Genomic DNA, 20,099 nt, shown 5'->3' on the forward strand with positions numbered 1-20,099 from the left:
CAGTCATCACCAATAGAATGTTCTACTGTTTGGTCTTTCCAGAGCAGCAAAAGTTTTCACAAAGTGCCTGGGAATAGTGACAGCACATCTGAAGAGATGAGGCATATTCACATCTACTCATATTTAAATGATTGGTTGATCAGACAGGTCTCATCAGCAAGTCATCACAGCCTGGATCTATGTCCTTCCCCTTTGCAGAAAGCTAGACCTCACTGAGAATTTTTATGAGAAACGATCTCTTACCCCATCACAAACAATAAAATTTACAGGTGCCTTAGTCAGTTCCAAATCATTAAAGGCATATCTTCCAACAACAGAGTTCTGTCTATCCAAATGATCATTACCAGTATCAAAACAAATCCATCAACTGCAATAAGAAACTGCCTCAAAATTCTTGGCCACATATCAATTTGGTATGTACGGGACACCACTAGCCAAACTTTACCTATGACCATTACAGAGCTGGCTAAAGTCTGCGTTTTCACCCCAGGAGAATGACTCCACCCATATACATTCTAGAATTACAAGCAATCAGATTAGCATGCATTGCATTCGTACCTATTTTACAGAATTCTACAATTCAGATTCTAAGAGTGACCAGAGAGATTGAAGTGTTCTCCAACTGTTTTTTTTTTTGAATGTTATAATTCTTGACCTCTGACTTGTGTCCATTTATTCTTTTACGTAGAGACTGTCCAGTTCGACCAATGTACATGGCACATCTGCCAGCAATGCCCCTCTGCTATGTACATTGGTCAAACTGGACAGTCTCTACATAAAAGAATAAATGGACACAAATCAGACGTCAAGAATTATAACAAAAATTCAACATTATAACAAATTATAACATTATTCAAAAACCAGTTGGAGAACACTTCAATCTCTCTGGTCAATCGATTACAGACCTAAGAGTGGCTATTCTTCAACAACAAAACTTCAAAAACAGACTCCAGTGAGAGACTGCTGAATTATAATTAATTTGCAAACTGGATACAATTAACTTAGGCTTGAATAAAGACTGGGAGTGGATGGGTCATAACACAAAGTAAAACTATTTTCCACCCTCCACTGTTCCTCAGACGTTCTTGTCAATAGCTGGAAATGGCGCACCTTGATCATCACTACAAAAGGTTTTCTTCCTCCTCCCCTCCTCCTCCCCCCCCCGCCGCTGGTAATAGCTCATCTTAAGTGATCACTCTCCTTACGAGTGTGTATGATAACACCCATTATTTCATGTTCTCTGTGTATATAAATCATTTTCCCATTGTATTTTCCACTGAATGCATCCGATGAAGTGAGCTGTAGCTCACAAAAACTTATGCTCAAATAAATTTGTTAGTCTCCAAGGTGCTAAGTACTCTAAAGTACTCCTTTTCTTTCCCCCTCATGTTATTCTCCTGAGGATCCGGCCCATCAGTTCCCTGAGGAAGTCAAAGTCTGCTTTTCTGAAGTCCAGGGTCCGTATTCTGCTGCTCTCCTTTCTTCTCTGTGTCAGGATCCTGAACTCGACCATCTCATGGTCACTGCCTCCCAGGTTCCCATCCACTTTTACTTCCCCTACTAATACTTCCTGGTTTGTGAGCGGCAGGTCAAGAAGAGCTCTGCCCTAGTTGGTTCCTCCAGAGCTCGCACCAGGAAATTGTTCCCTACACTTTCCAAAAACTTCCTGGATTGACTGTGCACCGCTGTGCTGCTCTCCCAGCAGATATCAGGTGATGGAAGTCTCCCAAGAGAACCAGGACCTGCGATCTAGTAACTTCTGTGAGTTGTCGGAAGAAAGCCTCGTCCACCTCATCCCCCTTGTCCGGTGGTCTATAGCAGAGTCTCACCACGACATCACCCTTGTTGCTCAGACATCTATACTTAATCCAGAGACTCTCAGGTTTTTCTGCAATTTCATACTTGAGCTCTGAGCAGTCATACTGCTCCCTTACATACAGTGCAACTCCCCCACCTTTTCTGCCCTGCCTTTCCTTTCTGAACAGTTTATATCCATCCATGACAGGACTCCAGTCATGTGAGTTATTCCAAGATGTCTCTGTTATTCCAATCACATCATAATTCCTTGACTGTGCCAGGACTTCCAGTTCTCCCTGCTTGTTTCCCAAGTTCCTTCTCCTTCAAGGCTCCTAAAGTCCTTGATTATACTCTGTATTTGAAACACTTTGGACTCTTAGTTCAGCTATGGCCCACCTTACAGTGAGCTTAGCGTGCCATTCTCCAGTACAGTCATGTTTATTTTCTCTTCCTTGCCCCCTTGTATCCAGATTTTTAAAGCGGTTACTATATACTTACCTGCTAGCTACGAAACATCCTCTGGTATGGTATTTTACTATTGTTCCTACAAACTTAATGGAGACCCTGTCTCTGAATGTGGTCCACACTACCTTGCTGTCAAGATGGCCTTTTTTGGTTGCCATTGCATCAGCCAGGAGGGTCAGCAAAATAAGACTTTCATGGCCAGCCCTCCTTACACAACATTAAACAGAGTTAGATGGTGTTGATTTCCTCCCATATTTATTTTCAAAGTTGTGTCAGACTTTTATTTGATTCAATCTGTTAATCTTTCCAAAAGCCATAGTCTTCCAGGATTGGGGGTGGAGGATTGAAGAGGGAAGAAAATCAACTTGGATGTTTAAAGAGCATTGTTATATTACCTTGATAGGGCAAAGCCTTTTACTCAGACTCCCTAGTATTGTTTTGTTGCCATAAGTAGCACTTTTAAGGGGGCACACCACTTGTTCCAAGAGGATAGCTAAATGGATTAACCAGTGTATTTCAGTCTCTCACATGACTGGTGCACCTCTTCCTTTAAACATCACAGCTCATTTTACTAGCGCACAGGCTGCCTCTTCTCCATGCTTCGGAAACATCCCTACATCTGAAATCTGAAAGTTAGTTATTTGAGTAACCCCCTTTCTTTTTGTTACTCTATGCCCCTGACCTGGCCACAAAATCAGATGACAAATCTTGCAGGAAAGCATTACAATCACTTTTTAGTCAGTGGTAGTCAGAACTTCTCCATCTCCTCACCTTCCAGATGGGGCACCTAAAGTGAAATCCACACAGACGCATACCTGAAGAAAGCTGGGTTACTTAACCTACTGTAACTGGAGTCTTTGTTGTGGTGTCATCCATGTGCATCCCAGGATCTGCCCTTCATCACCACTTTTTAGAGTCCTGTTACCTGGAATTCTGAAGGAACTGAGGGATGGTTGTGGCTGCTTTGCCCATGATGCTCTTGGATGGGGTGCACGAGGACATTGCAGCATGGCTCAGCAGACATTGCTATTCAGAGATTGCAATCTCATGCACAGGAATCATGTGCTAGTCCTAGAGTGGGGATCCACATGCACATCTCAAAGAACCACGGTTACTGTAAGGTATTCTTTTCTTAAAGGAAAGATCAGTTGTGTGCACAGTGAAGGTTTTTCCAGTGAAGGTTTTTCCACCAAATCTGTAATTATAGCAAAAAGAGAGCTATATGGTTCATCTGTTAGGTTTTTTAAAATACATTTTGCATATGGCTTAATCCTTTTGGCAGAGTTAAATCAAACAAAAGTTTCACTGAATACATTATTAAAGTCTCATGTTCATGGCATTTCCTTGATCATATTTATAATCTGATATGAAAAAGCAGTTGAATTAGGGATTAGTACTTCACTAATTCGTACTGTTCAATATATTCATAATTTTTAAGGCCAGAAGGGATCATTATGAACCTAGTCTGACCTGCATAACAATTTCTGCATCAAGAAGCAAGTACATGAAATATTGGAACATATGGAAATCTTCAAAATAAATCATGAGTCAAGAGTGGTATCCCAAGAGTGAGGATCTGTATAAGCATTAACTGAATTATTGGGTTACAATGGGTTACAATCAAGGTGTAGGATATGAATTTTTTATTTTTGTGTCACTCTCTTGAAGAGGCCAGTATAGCATTTGTACCTATGTGTTTCTATTTGGCATGAAGCACCCAGGTGATGGACAAAGGTCCAAATTGAAGTGTTCACACAATTATTTATGCACAAGTCTTAAATTGCTGTAGGATTTATTCCTTTAGTGTAAATAACTTGAAACTGGATTTCATGATTCTTTATTTCTGTTATAAATAATTTTCAATAATAGAAGTGAGAGGACATCAAATTTGTGTGGAACATAGGTAACTTTGGGACTCAACTGAGGAATACTTTGGAGGTAAATTAGGATGTGTTTTTCCAAGCCTACAGAATTTTTTTATAGCATTGTGAATATGAATATGGAGATGCTTTCATTTTATCACTCTTTTATACTTGTAACTAGAGCTGGTTGAACTACTTTTTACAAATAATGCTCATTAAGGGTTTAGCTCCCTTTCTGCCTGTGAATAGCTTATGAACCAATCCTGATTTCTGTTAATGTTTCAATTATTTGTGTTCAGCAATGATTTTTATCCTTTTCATGATTGTTAAATAGTTTACTTCACATATTCATTAATGTGACCAATCGCGCACAGTCATCGTCTCTCTGGAAGTTTTTAAACAGGAGAAGGATGAATAATGAACTTCTGCTATGAATTGCAGTTACGAATCATGCTAATCTTTCAGAAACTCGTGAGATGCTATAACACTTTCATAAATATCCAGCTATTGTACAAATACCTATGCGTAACTAATATGACCTCACAAATCTGAGTGAACAGAACTTGGTGTTTTTACTTGCTAATTATTGCAAAACAGTTAGTATTTGACCAGTTCTATTTTGTAAACTCCTGAACAAAATTACCTTTTGGGGATGAAATTTCTCATCTTCACTTTCAGTCTAAAGGAAGATTGATGGATTTCATTTGTTTATTTTAGCAACATCTGAGCTATTCCCTGTTTTTTCCAAAGATTGCTCTCTTCAAATGCTGTCTTTTGTGCACTAATTTAAAAGGGCTTTTTTAAAATAGCTAAAACTTGGCATGGTTTACTTATTTCCCTTTTAGGTTAGGACCCGTGTTGCACATATTAGGAAGATAGTGTGGTCTTGTTAAGAGGGCACAAGACTGTTACCTGTCTTCCAGATAGGCCACTGATCTGCTGTGAGACCACAGGCCAGTCACTTCACCTGTCTGTGCCTCTACTTCTCCCACCCTTTGTCTGGCTTGTCTAGGTAGATTGTAAGTATGCAGAGACAGGGACAGATGTGCACAGTGCCTTGCAGAGTAAGGCCCCAATCTCAGTTGAGAACTCTAGATGCTACTGTAATACAGATAATAACAAAGGAAATAACTATTACGCTATATAGTTATATATAGGTATAGTAACTTAGAAATATACAGTGCTTGCACTGCAACATCTGACTCAATTCAGCAAATCTAAAACAATGTGTTAGGAATGTGACATAGTATTGTGGGTACACTTTGATATCTTCAGAGTAGTATAATTACTAGTAATTCAGTAAGTAACTATCCCCCGTAAATTGGAGCGAGGGCAAATCTGAAGTTATGATTTAACTGACTTCTGATTTTAAAATATTTTTCCTTCCCATACAAGGCTTTGGCAGCTCAACTACATCTGGGTTTAACTTCAGTAATCCTGGCATCACAGCATCGGCTGGCTTGACATTTGGGGTGTCTAATCCTGCATCTACAGGTTTTGGGACAGGAGGGCAGCTTCTTCAACTGAAGAAACCTCCTGCTGGAAACAAGAGAGGAAAAAGATAGACACACTGTTGGGGAAAGGGGAAGTGAATCAGCTTTGTTCATCCTAAAAGTCTATTTTTTTAAATGGATGCAGTAATTAAATTGCATCCCAGGAGATTTATAAAATTTTGCTACTTTTCCCTATTCTGGAATATGAAATGTAATCATATTGAACAACTATTTTCCTGTGAATAGAAACCCATTTATGTATTTTTATTTTGGTTCTAATTTTAGAAATGTTCTATACTGCATTATTAAAGAATCTTCTAAAACCATCTATTTAACCTAATGTTAGTAGCAGAATATTTTTTGTTAATAAGCTTTATATCATATGAATATATGCATATTTGGTTTTTTTGTACAGATAAAATATATTCTAGTACAAATACTAGAGTTCATATCTTCTGTTCCTGGATATGGCCTTTAAATCTACTTCAGGGTGTTTCTTTGTGAATATGGATGTAAATATATATATATATATATATACACACACACACACACACACATATATACACAGTACAGTGCACACATTTGTGCATATGTATTTGTATATATAATAAAAACGTGAATTTTGCCCCATAGACAAAACTCTCCAAGTTCCTTTGCTTTGTGTGTTCTCTTTTCCATGTTGTTTTAGGCTCCCACATCTTGATGCTCATAGGAATATCAAATAGTGGTCCCTGGCAGTAATATTTTTGCAGCTTGTTTTTAAAGATGAGCTGAAATACTGTTCACTATTGTATAATTCTGGCAAATAGTGTTTAATTGCCTGTTTGTCTCAACATTTTCCTTTCCTCAGCTAGCAATCACTCCAAAGAAGAATCTGGAGAGACTTTCAAACAAAGGTGTTGTCACAGCTGATGTTACCAAACAGGTCTCTCCTGGGCTGTGCTTCATTTCTGAGGCTGATAGGCTTCAGGAGCAAGTTCAGGATTCCAGGAGATTGCTGGGAGGGGGGGGGGGAGTTGTCAAGCCAGTGGTGTGTTGTCTCTGCAAATGGTGGATGCAGACTGTGCCACTCTAATGAAAATTGTAGCTAACCATTCCAAAACAGAGTTGATTCACACAGGGCTACTAGCATTGACTCCAAAAAGAGTTCCTTACCTGCCCTTAACACCTGTCACTGCTAAGGAATAAAGTAAAACAGTATACTTTGAGGGTAAGCTATTGTAACAATAGAAATAGAACCAGTCTTACAAGTGCAGCAAACTTCATGGTATGGCATCTTAGCACATTGGGCTGCATCTCCAGCTCAGAGTGCATTAAAACAGAAACAGCAGAAAAATCTCTTACAGAGTGTATATGGAATTTTGGAGATAAGTGTAGCTTTTAATATAGAGGTTGTTTTGTACATAATGTGCATTCAAGTGAATATTCACAATCACTTTCACCAAGGCACCTTTTTTCTAAAACAGGTATTGCGCATAATTTTCTAGTATGAAGTCAGTTGCTTTCAATTGTAAAAGTGTTGTCAAGTACTGTTTTGTATGTTCTGGAAGTTGTCTGCATACAGCAATTACTGGCCTTTGACGAACATGGGGTTTTCTGTTTGTGTTCAGAAATAAGGATATCAGTTTTGAACACAACTTTTCACTTTTGTACACTCGTATGTTACTGCATCTAAGAGATGAGCATTTTCTTTGGGAAGCAATTAATAGTGTGTGCGTTTTTGTTTTTGTTTTTTAAGGCAGTATTAAAAGCTTAAAAGTCCATTTCAACTTAAACTTTTTTCAAAACTTGCATTGGGCTGCAATCAAAATCCTGATATTTGTATTTCTTTGTTACTGCTTTTTTTAAAAAAAGTTAAATTTAAAATGTTGAACCACTGGACTTTCTTGTAATTTATTAATTTGTGAAACTAATTTTTTTAAACTGTGTGCTGTCTTTGTCCACATGTGCAACCTACCATTGTGCAAAACAATAAAATAAATTAATGCTGTGATCCTAGTCATATAATTATTTGTCTATTTGCAGAATCTGTTCCTATCACCTTAGTTCTCTTGATTGTCATATTTAAAAAAAAAAACTGCTGCAAAACCATATTGCTTTATTTTGGATAATGTATACTTGCTCTTACTAAAAATAGAGTTTTGATCTCTGAATTAAAAATCTTACAACTTTTGTGCATAATCCCTTCTTTTCTCCCATATTATGTGAATCCAGATGATACTATACTGCAGCACAATGTGTGCTCTTGCCTTCTCATGGATGGGGGTCTTGCACTGTAAATTTAATTTCAAAACAAAGTGTTTGGGTAGTATAGTCCATTGTCAGCAATAGTTTTGAAAGCTATAGAATTTTGGACTGCACTATGCAAGTAAGCTGCAGCATTGACTAATTCCACAGATGCCACTAAGACATCACCCAATAAGCAGCTGTGTGTAAAAAGTGTCTTTTTAAAATTAAATAGTTTGACCATTTGTTCTAATCAATTTTCTTCAAAAAAAAAAAAAAAACACTACTAGAGGAAAGGAAAGTATATAGCTTTAACAACTGATTGAGCTCTCTACATATCTAGGGCCTGATTTGCATGTGTGTTAAGGCCCCTTAACACCCATTTACACTACCAGACACCACCATTTTGTCCATGTGACTCCCACTACAGTATAACTAAGTGCCAGAGAGTAACAGAGCTACCACTAGACTGGCCATTTCCTTAGTGTCCTTGCAGCCCTTCCATATTCCTCCGTTTCTATCCCTTCCCTGTCCAGCTGGGGTCCCACACCATGCCTGCCAAAGAGCTTTCTGACCAACTCCCCTGTTCACTACATTAGGCACAAAATAAGGATTTTAGGAATTTTATCTTTAATGTAGGCTATACAATGTTTTGGGAGTTTTTTTGTTGTGAAAAAAGTTAATTGTTAATCATGAACACAAAGTAAGTAATAGATATCCTTGTTCTGGGACCATTTTTTCTGTGAAGATATTTCTTCTTAGCATCTCCCTTCAAGGTTTGCAGCAATTTTGCAATACAATACTTCTTTCGCCAGGTGGCAGGAGACTACTATTTTTCAATTTGCAAAGATGTCATTATAAAGCCCTGTAAGGCATTATTGCTGCCACATAGTACACCAGCTTTTATTTCCAGATTGTTTACACAAATAGCTTATTGAAATAGTTTGTTTTTTTATACAATGGAATTTTGATAATTTATACTGGTCATGGAGGGTTGGAGTCCTCCCACATACCTCTAGGAGTTCAACCCTTTTAGCTAATCACAATTACCATAAAAGGGGGCACAGAGAAACCATTTGGATGTACAATTTAGATACCTGAGATAATATATCCAAGAGTCTCTAGTGATTAACAAACACAAATCCCATTGACTTTCAGTTGAACTTATGCTTCTATAAAGAAAAGGAGTAATTGTGGCACCTTAGAGACTAACTGAATGCATCCGATGAAGTGAGCTGTAGCTTACGAAAGCTTATGCTCAAATAAATTTCTTAGTCTCTAAGGTGCCACAAGTACTCCTTTTCTTTTTGCTAATACAGACTAACGCGGCAGCTACTCTGAAACCTGTCGTTATGCTTCTGTCACTTAGAGGCAGAATTTTAAAAAAAAACCTATGCCATTTTGAGGTATTTAATCATTTTCCAAAGATCAAAACATTATCGGTATGTTTTTTCTGTGCTGGCTGTTACGATTTGTAGATTCCTGTTGGGCTCAAAGAATGCAGTATTTATGCAGTATTTCTAGGAAGGTTTTTGGTTGAGAAACTTACAGGCAAAGTCTGCGATGTGCTCTGATGTTTTCTACCTTTAACAGCTGATGCTCTGTTCTCTGACCAGCCTCAAGAACTTTTTTCTGTAATGGTACTAAAAAAATCTCACAATCTGAATTGTTTTCCTCTCTTTCTTTTCATCTCAGGCATCCCTGTACGGCATTTACAGGGCCAGAACAAGTACAGAAACATCTTAGAAAGTAGTGAAATTGCATCCAAACTCCGGTTCTGATCAGGGACTAGTCTCTACCTGCTGTTCAAGAAACTCCCTGTCTCTCCCATCTGTGTGTTTTCAATATGGCATTATATTGTGACAGCAAGACCTGCCTCTGAATTTCTTATCTGTTATCATTGTTATGAAAGCAAGGTAGGGTGATTGGATTTTGAGAACACATTATGATATTAACCCTGAGTAAGTAGGGAAGGAAACAAGGACTCAGCATTTTTTTCAAGAATCAAGTAGCTATTAAATAAAACTATTAACATACTGAAAAACTACATATCCTGGAAATTATAAGTAATCTGGTAAATTCCAAACAACATAAAACCACAGTTTGAATAATCCATAGCTGGATAGGACCTTAAAAGAAAAAAATATTGGCCAAAGGTGACAAACCTGAGTGTCCAAAGCTAACTCCATATTTAGATAACTCAGTAAAAGCTGCCTGACTTTCAAAGATGCTGAGTGCTTCTAGCTGTCTTGAACCTCAGTAGGGTTCATTGTGTGAAAATCTGGCCACCTTTATTTCAGTGCCCAAATACGGATTTAGGAGTCAAAGTTAGGCATTCATGTTTGAAAGTTTTGGCTACTACTTTCAACTTCCAAATAAGGATACGTTCTCTCTAGGAATCTTTATTAAAGCCAAATTTTTCAAGCTTTGGTATTTATACTGTCCATTTCTGTCACTGTTACAAATGTGGACCTTGGCCCTGAAGTTGGATCTGTATGGGCAGACTCTGGTGCCTACATGGAACCCGAGTGAATGAACATCTGTGAGGGAAGAAGGGTCTGTCCACACTGATCCAATTGCAGGGTCAGGGCCATAGGAGTTTCACTTAATGTTCTGTGTAAATTATCAGAGTTGTCTTCAATGGCTGTGTTTCATTAAGAATTGCAAGATTATCAGTTACTCTCATTGGAAGTGTAGTATTATCCTGGAAAACACTTCTGGATAGAAATATAAACCCCTACTAACTGTATAGGGCAACATTTACAAATGAGCGCTTAAAGTTAGGCATGTGGGAGAGATTTTCAAAAGCGCCTAAGGAGTTTAGGAGCAGGTGTCCTATTGACTTTCAGTGGTGCTTATGCTCCTAAATTCCTTAGGTGTTTTCGAAAATCTCCTCCTAATTCCTTACTAAGTGGCACTGAACACCTTTGAAAATCAGGCTACTTACGTAGTGCCTAAGTGTGGATTTATCTTTTAAGTATTCACTTAACTTTAGCTCTCCCTCCCCCCACCCCCAATCTGGTTTTAAAATTCTGGCATGTACATTTGATAGCTTGTATACATTCAAAGTCATTTTTAGTTTCTAAATATATATACCATCTATGGAATATTCTCATTCCTGGTCGCACCTTAACTGGAGACAGGTAGACCTTCCCCCGCTTTCAATTTTTTTGATCAAGTACAGCAGAATTAGACAGGGAGAAAGACCAGGAGTGAAAATTCTGAAAGGTGGTCACCTTGGAGAAGCAGAATTACAGGTATGTAACTGTCCCTTAAGGACACATTTATTTCTCAGTGTGATATTGGCTAATTTAATAATTGTAACTGGCAGGGAGCCTTTAAAATTAGTTAAAAGGAGAGAGAAATTTATGTGGTGTTAACTACAAACATTTTAAGGCACAATTCATATTAATTTTAAATTGCAGGCAGTTTTATATTACTTTATTACCTCTTCTGTATCTATTCTGTGGATAAATAGGTTACTTTATTTTCCAGTGCCCTCAATTTGGCACTTTCCATAGTACTGTGGTCACTTAAAACAAGCCTATTTTTTTCCTCTCCCTGTCCCCAATCACATCTGCAATCCATGGTAAAAAGATTTCCATTGAAAATTAATGCATTAAATTAATAGCATTAGAGCTAACATTGCCAGGTATTAAAATGCAGTACCTGTAATAATTTAAAAAAAAAATTAGTTTCCCTAGAAATGTCTTTTCTCCACACAAATTGTTTTAAATGTATTAATAACTACGCTTTCTCGGTTTTTTGTTTTGTTTTGTTTTTTTACCAGTTAATATTACTTCCCTACCTCACCTTTGTCTCCATTTCACAGATGGGTCAATTTAGAGAGATTAAGGGCCAAGGGCGTAAGCCTGGCCTATTGAAGTCAGTGGCAAAACTCCCATTAACTTCAGTCGGACCAGGATTTGCCCCAAATGTGCAAAAGGACCTTTAACTTTGTATACCTCAACTACTGGTTTTCTGACTTTAGACATCTTGTGCCTGATTTTCAGAAGTGGTGAGCATCTGTTGCTCCCATTAACTTTGGAGTGGACGGTTCTCAGCACGTATGAAAATCAAACCATAGATGTGTGAAGTTGAGCTCTTCAGAACTGATGCATCCAAAATTATTTGCTGCTTTTGCAAATGTAGGCCTACAGGACTTGTTTATAGCAACATAAGAAGTCAAGAATAAAACCCAGGTGTTCTAATACAGAGTCCCCTGTTCTAACCACAAGATCAGAATCTTCCCAATTGAAATTCAAATTATTCTTAATTTATTCATAACAGGCTTAACATGCTCTGATATCGGACCAGCTTCTCTGCTACAACTGAGGTGTGCATAGTACAGCTCAGGAGAGGGTGTGTACTCCCCGATTCCTGGGCAGGATCTGCACTTGGCTAGCTCTCCAACATAAAGCTGCTCTACATTTTTTGCCAGCTGCCAGGGGCTAAATGGGCAATATGGTAGCTGAGGTGTTCAGCCAAAGATAAGGAAGCTGCAGCAATGTCTGCCTTTTTCCAGCTATGCCTGCTATTTCAGCAACAGGAAGGTCATAGGGTAGGGTGACCATAGGTCCTAATTTTATAGGGACAATCCTGATATTTGGGACTTTTTCGTATATTGGCATCTATTACCCCACACTCCCTCTCCCAATTTTTCATATTTGCTATCTGGTCACCCTATCATAGGGCTATGTTGATCTCGTGTGCTACAGGCTTCCCTTACACTGGAATGATTCTCTGTGGTGTGCTGTGCCAGCTTTCGGGCATCCACCAGCAGTGTGGCACAAAGCGGCTGCACACCACATCAAAAGATGGACTGTAGAACTAAACTTTTTTAGAATATGGACTAATTCCTTTGTTCTCTCCCAAAGCTTCTGCTTAGTAAAGCACAGCTCCCAGATACGTTGCTTTCTCTTCACAGTCAACACCAACACCTGAAGGTAATTCTAAGTTAGCACTCACAGGGAACAGAACAAAATGCAAGGGATAAGAGAGAGCACAAGAAATGCCCAGTTTTATTGCGAAGTAAATGAGTTTTAGCAGAATGTATTATTCAAATCCGTTTTAACTAAGAAAAGCCTAACTGACTGATTGCATATTTACCTGTAGCAGTGGCTTCTGACTGAAACCATTGGCTGTCTGGAAGAAATAATCAAAACATAAATACTTTAGAGAAACACTGACAACTATTATCATTATTTCTGCTGCTGCTCGTTCCTGTTCTGTCTATTGTTGTGGTGACCAGGGATTAAACCACCAGGAGAGAATTCAGCAAAACAGCCTGTGCTCAGCACCTTTGGCAGTCCAGTCAAGAGCAGACCTTGGCTACAATGGGAATGAGACCAGATTTTGGCCATCAGCAAACAGCCTCCAATGCTAAAATTCCCATTGATTAGAGTGCAGGCAGAGTGAACACGACGGGAGTGCTTTTGAAAATCCTACTCTTAGAGTAGACAGGGAAAGCCACAATTTGCACCAGTACATTTTAGCCTGGTTTCAAGCAGGGATACTCTCTATCGGTGAAAAAGAAAAGGGGTACTTGTGACACTTTAGAGACTAACAAATTTATTTGAGCATAAGCTTTCGTGAGCTACAGCTCACTTCATCGGATGCAATCACAGCTTTCCTTGGCTATATGTGAGGTTTGCAACTAGTGACTAAAATCATAGAGAAGGCCGTAGGCTCTGATTATTAGCATCCTAGAGCCAATCTTATTTGCCATGATGGGCTGCAGGATGAGGGCTGGTATTTGAGGGTGTATCTATAGCACAAATGAGGGTCAGGTTGCAGTGCAGGTAGTCATACCCCCTCTAGCCTTAATCTAGCCGCTGCCGGTAGCAGTATGAATGAGGACATAAAAGTGTGAGCTGGCCACCCCACACAAGGACTCGGGGTATATTCTTGGGTTGCTAGCCTGTGCCAGGGTCTGTGCTGCCATATCTTTACTGCTATTGTTACCTGCCCTCATTCAATTAGATGGATATGCCTGCCTGCCTATGCTGCAATCATACCTTTGACTGCAATGTAAATGTATTCTCAGCTGGGGCTCAGCATGGCACAACTGCCTTTGTTTAAAAAACAACTTTATGCTCTTCCTTATTTGTATTAATGTCTGTTTGGAAGCTTGAAAATGTTTTTCCTACTCATTTTGTTCTTTTCAGTTTAAGAAATATCACTCTCCTCCCCACCCACCTTATTGCTAGTGCAACAGCAGCCAACATAGTCATAGCTTCTTTCTTTGTGTACCTGCTTTACTCCAGTGTTTGTTAGCTAGATACTGCTTCAGAGCCAGCAAGGGGAGAATAAGAGCAAAAAAAGTCTACATCATTTCAGGGGATCACAGATAGCAATGGAATTCCAGCTCCAATTCAAATAGTGGTGTTAAAAAGCTCCATTATGGAATGGTGAATTTCTTCGTTTAAAGTCAACGTTGAGAATTCAAGGAATATTCCTTGCAACATTATACCATTTTTAAGGTAAATCAAATTTGGGACTATACTATCGAAGTTATGTGAAATAGCAGTGCTGAGAATGCAAGATTTTTTTGGTCTGTTTTAGCAAATATTTTCCTCAATTAATGTTAGGTAGATGACCAGCTGTGTGCTATTTTTGTTTGCTTTCAAACAGGGCTGTCGATTAATAACAGTTAACTCACGCGATTAACTCAAAAAATTTAATTGTGATTAATAGCAATTTTAATTGAACTGTTAAACAATAGAATACCAATTGAAAATTATTAAATATTTTTGGATGTTTTCTATATTTTCAAATGCATTGATTTCAATTACAATCCAGAATACAAAGTGTATACTGCTCACTTTATATTATTTTTATTACAAATATTTTCACTGTAAAAATGATAAATAACCAATAGTATTTTTCAATTCATCTCATACAAGTATCGTAATGCAATCTCTTTATCATGAAAGACCAAAATTTAGATAGTCAAAAACCCCTGCTCACTTGCCATTTAACCCTGTAGGCATCTAAGTTTCTGCCAGTAAAGCCCCTATAATTTATACCAGTGTACACAGAACCATAGAAATGTAGGGCTAGAAGAGACCTGCTGAGATCCTCTGATCTATCCCTCCACCCGTCTGCTGAGACAGGCAACTATCCCTGAGAGGTGTCTATCTAATCTGTTCTTAAAAACCTCCAGTGACAGGCATTCCACAACTTTCTTAGGTAACAAACACCTGTCAGGATTGGTCTAGACTAGACCATACTTTGTCCTGCCATGAGTGCAGGGGACTAGACTAGATAACCTCTCAAGTTCCTTTCCAGTACTATGATTCTATGTTCCAGAGCTTAAATATGCTTATATTTAAAAAGTTTTTCCCTATATCTAACCTAAATCTCTCTTGCTGCAAACTAAGCTGATTATTACTTGTCCTGCCCTTGGTAGACATGAAAACAATTGATCACTGTCCCCTTTATAACAACATATTTGAAGATTGTTGTATCCCCTACCAGTCTTCTCTTGACTAAACATGCCCAATTCTTTCAACTTTTCCTCATAGGTCATGTATTCTAAACCTCTTATTTGTGTAGCTTTCCTCTGGACTCTCGAGTTTGTTCACATCTTTCTTAAAATGTCGTGCTTCAACCTGGATGCAGTACTCCAGCTGAGGCATCTCCTATGCAAAGTAAGGACTGGAACCTGGGTTTCCCAGCTGAGTGTGCTAACCAGAAGGCTACAGAGTCATTCTCACTCTTTCTCTGGTCCAATGAATATTTAAGTATTTAATGCAAAGTGGAAAAGCTTCCCAGGTTTAAATTGCTGCTCTGAATTAGGCAGAGTGGGGATCTGAACTTGCCTCTCACACATCCTGGGCAAATGCTCTAATAACCAGTGGGCTATTGGCTATAAGGGAGTGGCAGATGGTGGCACCTCATCCTCCTCTGAGTTTGTGGGGGGAGGGTTGCAAAAGAAGACTAATCTCCCTTAGGCACTGAACTCCAGGAGAGGAATCCCAAGCAGAGATGGCTGCATCCCTCTGACTCAGACATCTAAGAGTATGTCTACACTACGAAATTAGGTCGAATTTATAGAAGTCGATTTTTTAGGAAGCGATTTTATACAGTCAATTATGTGTGTCCCCACTAAACACATTAAGTTGGCGGAGTGCGTTCACAGTACCATGGCTAGCGTCGACTTTCGGCTACTGCGGGGAGCTATCCCACAGTTCCCGCAGTCTCTGCCGCCTCTTGGAATTCTGAATTAAGTTCCCAATGCCTGATGGGGCAAAAACATTGTCGCAGATGGTTTTGGATACATGTCGTCAGTCACCCTTCCCTCTGTGAAAGCAACAGCAGACAATTGTTTCACACCTTTTTTTCCGTGCTGACGCCATACTGCTTTCAGCAGACGGTGCAGTAAGACTGCTAACCGTCGTCATCGAACCACTGCTTCTGCTGCAACTCTGCTCTCCTGAATCCACCTTGCAGGTCGTCAGCCACCGCTTCCACTGCAACTCTGCTTTCCTGCTCTCCTACAGACGCCATACCATGGCAAGCATGCAGCCCGCTCAGCTCACCGCCACCGCCACTGTTGTCCTGGTGCTGGTGGCAGCAGACAGTGCAGTAGGCCTGCTAACCATTGTCATCCACTGCTTCCGCTGCAACTCTGCTCTCCTGCAGATGCCATACCATGGCAAGCATGGAGCCCGCTCAGATCACCGCGGCAGTTATGAGCATTGTAAACACTTCGCACATTATCCTGCAGTATGTTCAGAACCAGAACCTGCAAAACCAGGCAAGGAGACGATGGCAGCACGATGATGAGATTGATGAGGACATGGACACAGACTTCTCTCAAAGTACGGGCCCCGGCAATTTGGACATTCTGGTGGCAATGGGGAAGGCTCATAGAGTGGAACGCTGATTCTGGGCCCAGGAAACAAGCACAGACTGGTGGGACCGCATAGCGTTGCAGGTATGGGATGATTCCCAGTGGCTGCGAAACTTTCACATGCGTAAGGGCACTTTCATGGAACTCAGGTTTCAGAGTAGCAGCCGTGTTAGTCTGTATTCGCAAAAAGAAAAGGAGTACTTGTGGCACCTTAGAGACTAACAAATTTATTAGAGCATAAGCTTTCGTGAGCTACAGCTCACTTCATCCGATGCATCCGATGAAGTGAGCTGTAGCTCACGAAAGCTTATGCTCTAATAAATTTGTTAGTCTCTAAGGTGCCACAAGTACTCCTTTTCTTTTCATGGAACTATGAGACTTGCTTTCCCCTGCCGTGAAGCACAAGAATACCAAGATGATAGCAGCCCTCACAGTTCACAAGCAAGTGGCAATAGCCTTCTGGAAACTTGCAATGCCAGACAGCTACCGGTCAGTCAGGAATCAATTTGGAGTGGGCAAATCTACTGTGGAGGCTGCTGTGATCCAAGCAGCCAACGCAATCACTGAGCTGCTGCTATCAAGGGTAGTGACTCTGGAAAATGTACAGGCCATAGTGGATGGCTTTTCTGCAATAGGGTTCCCTAACTGTGGTGGGGCAACAGACGGATCGTATATCCCTATCTTGGGACAGGACCACCTTGGTAGCCAGTACATGAATCAAAAGGGGTACTTTTCAATGGTGCTGCAAGCACTGGTGGATCACAAGGGACGTTTCAGCAACATCAACGTAGGATGGCCAGGAAAGGTACATGACGCTCGCATCTTCAGGAACTCTGGTCTGTTTGAACAGCTGCAGGAAGGGACTTACTTTCCAGACCAGAAAATAACCGTTGGGGATGTTGAAATGCCTATAGTTATCCTTGGGGACCCAGCCTAGCCTTTAATGCCATGGCTCATGAAGCCATACACAGGAACCCTGGACAGTTGTCAGGAGTTGTTCAACTATAGGCTGAACAAGTGCAGAATGGTGGTAGAATGTGCATTTGGACATTTAAAAGCACGCTGGCACAGTTTACTGACTCAGACCTCAGCAAAACCAATATCCCACTGTTATTACTGATTGCTGTGTGCTCCACAATATCTATGAGAGTAAGAGGGAGACGTTTATGGCAGGGTGGGAAGTTGAGGCAAATTGCCTGGCCGCTGATTATATGCAGCCAGACACCAGGGCAGTTAGAAGAGAACAGCAGGGCGTGCTGCGCATTAGAGAAGCTTTGAAAACCAGTTTTATGACTGGCCAGGCTACGGTGGGAGAGTTCTATTTGTTTCTCCTTGATAAAAACCCGCCCCCTTGGTTCAGTCTATTTCCTTGTAAGCCAACCGCCCTCCCCCCTTCAATCACCACTTGCAGAGGCAATAAAGTCATTGTTGTTTCACATTCATACATTCTTTATTAATTCGTCAAACAAATAGGAGGATAAATATCAAGGTAACCCGGGAGGGATGGGGGAGGAGGGAAGGACAAGGCCACATTGCACTTCAAAACTTATTGAATGCCTGCCTTCTGTTGCTTGGGCAGTCCTCTGGGGTGAAGTGGTTGGGTGCCCAGAGGCTCCCCTCCACCCCCCCCCCGCGTTCTTGGGCTTCTGGGTGAGGAAGCTATGGAACTTGGGGAGGAGTGCAGGTAGTTACACAGCAGCTGCAGCGGTGGTCTGAGCTCATGCTGCCTTTCCTGCAGCTCAGCCATACACTGGAGTATATCAGTTTGATCCTCCAGTAGCCTCAGCATTGCCTCCTCCCTCCTCTCATCACGCTGCTGCCACCTATCATCTTGCTCCCGCCACCTCTCCTCGCGTTACATTTTCTGCTTTCCTGGACTCTGCCATTGTTTGCCTCCATGCATTCCTTTGAGCTCTTTCAGTGCAGGAGGACTGCATGAGCTCAGAGAACATTTCATCACAAGTGCATTTTTTTCGCCGCCTTATCTGCGCTAACCTCTGGGATGAAGATGATAGGGAGAGCATTGAAACATTTGCAGCTGTGGGATGAAAAAAAGGGAGAGTAGTATTTAAAAAGACACATTTTAGAGAACAATGGGTAGACTCTTTCACAGTGAATGGTTTCAAACAGCAGCGCCCTCCTTTCCCATTTCAAGCACCCGTTGAGTTGGCCATTTCATAGTGAATGGTTTCAAACAGCAGCTCCCTCCTTTCCCATTCCAAGCACCCATTGGGTTGGCCATTTAAAAGGAAGGGCTGCGGTTTTCGGGTTAACATGCAGCACAAACCCAACTAAACCCCCCCACCCACCCAATTCTCTGGGATGATCACTTCACCCCTCCTCCCACTGCATGACTAGTATCAGGGAAGATCCCTGCCAGTCAAACGCGAACAGCTCAGCATGAACGGGCCCCCCACTGCGTGGCTAGAAGCGGGGATAATTTCTTTTCAGCCACAGGCAGACAGCCCAGCAGGAATGGCCACCTCTGAATGTCCCCTTAATAAAATTCCCCTATTTCAACCAGGTGACCACGAATGATATCACTCTCCTGAGGATAACACAGAGAGAGAAAGAACAGATGTTGCTTGAATGCCAGGAAACACTGGGACCATATGCTGCCATGCTTTGTTATGCAATGATTCCAGACTACGTGCTACTGGCCTGGTGTGGTAAAGTAGCTGTACTGGCCACGAATGCATCCCAAGTCTTCAGGGAAAATTGATCATTAAACACACTTGCTTTCAAACCATGTATTATATTTACAAAGCTACACTTACCAGAGGTGACTTCTCCGCCTTCAACGTCCGGGAGCCCAAGTTGGGAGGGTTTTGGCTTCAGAGTGATAAACAGTTCCTCACTGTTGGGGAGAATGGTTTCATCCTTCTCCTCCTCCTCCTCATCATCATCATCTTTCTCGTCCCCAAAATCCTCATCCCTGTTGCGTGAGATTCCCCCTTTGCAGGAGTCCACATACGGGGTGGGGGTAATGGTAGGGGCACCACCTAGAATTGCATGCAGCTCATCATAGAAGCGGCATGTCTGGGGTTCTGACCCGGAGCGGCCGTTTGCCTGTTCGGTTTTTTGTAGCCTTGCCTGAGCTCCTTAAGTTTCACACGGCACTGCTGCGGGTCCCTGTTACAGCCTCTGTCCTTCATGCCCTGGGAGATTTTTTCAAATATTTTGGCATTTCGTCTTTTGGAACGGAGTTCTGATAGTACGGATTCATCTCCCCTTATAGCAATCAGATCCAATACTTCCTGTTTGGTCCATGCTGGAGCTCTTTTGTGATTCTGGGACTGCATGGTCACCTCGGCTGATGAGCTCTGCATCGTCACGCCACGCTGGCCAAAGAGGAAATGAAATTCAAAAGTTCCTGATGCTTTTCCTGTGTACCTGGCT

General features: G+C 40.9%; 1 protein-coding gene and 1 long non-coding RNA gene across 6 annotated transcripts in view; one reads left to right on the forward strand and one right to left on the reverse strand.

Moving 5' to 3' along the window:
- The window catches only part of NUP58 (nucleoporin 58), a 52,116-nt gene extending 44,506 nt beyond the window's left edge, over nt 1-7,610 (forward strand). For 4 of the 5 annotated variants that reach the window (XM_038369513.2, XM_038369520.2, XM_043504312.1 and 1 more), the window contains one exon: nt 5,520-7,610. In XM_038369513.2, the coding sequence (XP_038225441.1) occupies nt 5,520-5,689 (170 nt within the window). In that variant the 3' untranslated portion in view covers nt 5,690-7,610. The remainder of the gene's footprint in view (nt 1-5,519) is intronic. The other variant, XR_006277628.1, reaches the window with a different exon arrangement.
- An 11,065-nt stretch (nt 7,611-18,675) lies between these two features.
- Nucleotides 18,676-19,577, reverse strand: LOC122457907. Its single transcript, XR_006277630.1, has 2 exons — nt 19,478-19,577; nt 18,676-18,738 (listed from the first exon to the last, which is right to left on the reverse strand). It is a non-coding gene; the product is annotated as an uncharacterized LOC122457907 (long non-coding RNA).
- Nucleotides 19,578-20,099: the final 522 nt, after the last annotated feature.

This window comes from Dermochelys coriacea, chromosome 1 (genome assembly GCF_009764565.3).
Source record: "Dermochelys coriacea isolate rDerCor1 chromosome 1, rDerCor1.pri.v4, whole genome shotgun sequence".
NCBI lineage: Eukaryota > Metazoa > Chordata > Testudines > Dermochelyidae > Dermochelys > Dermochelys coriacea.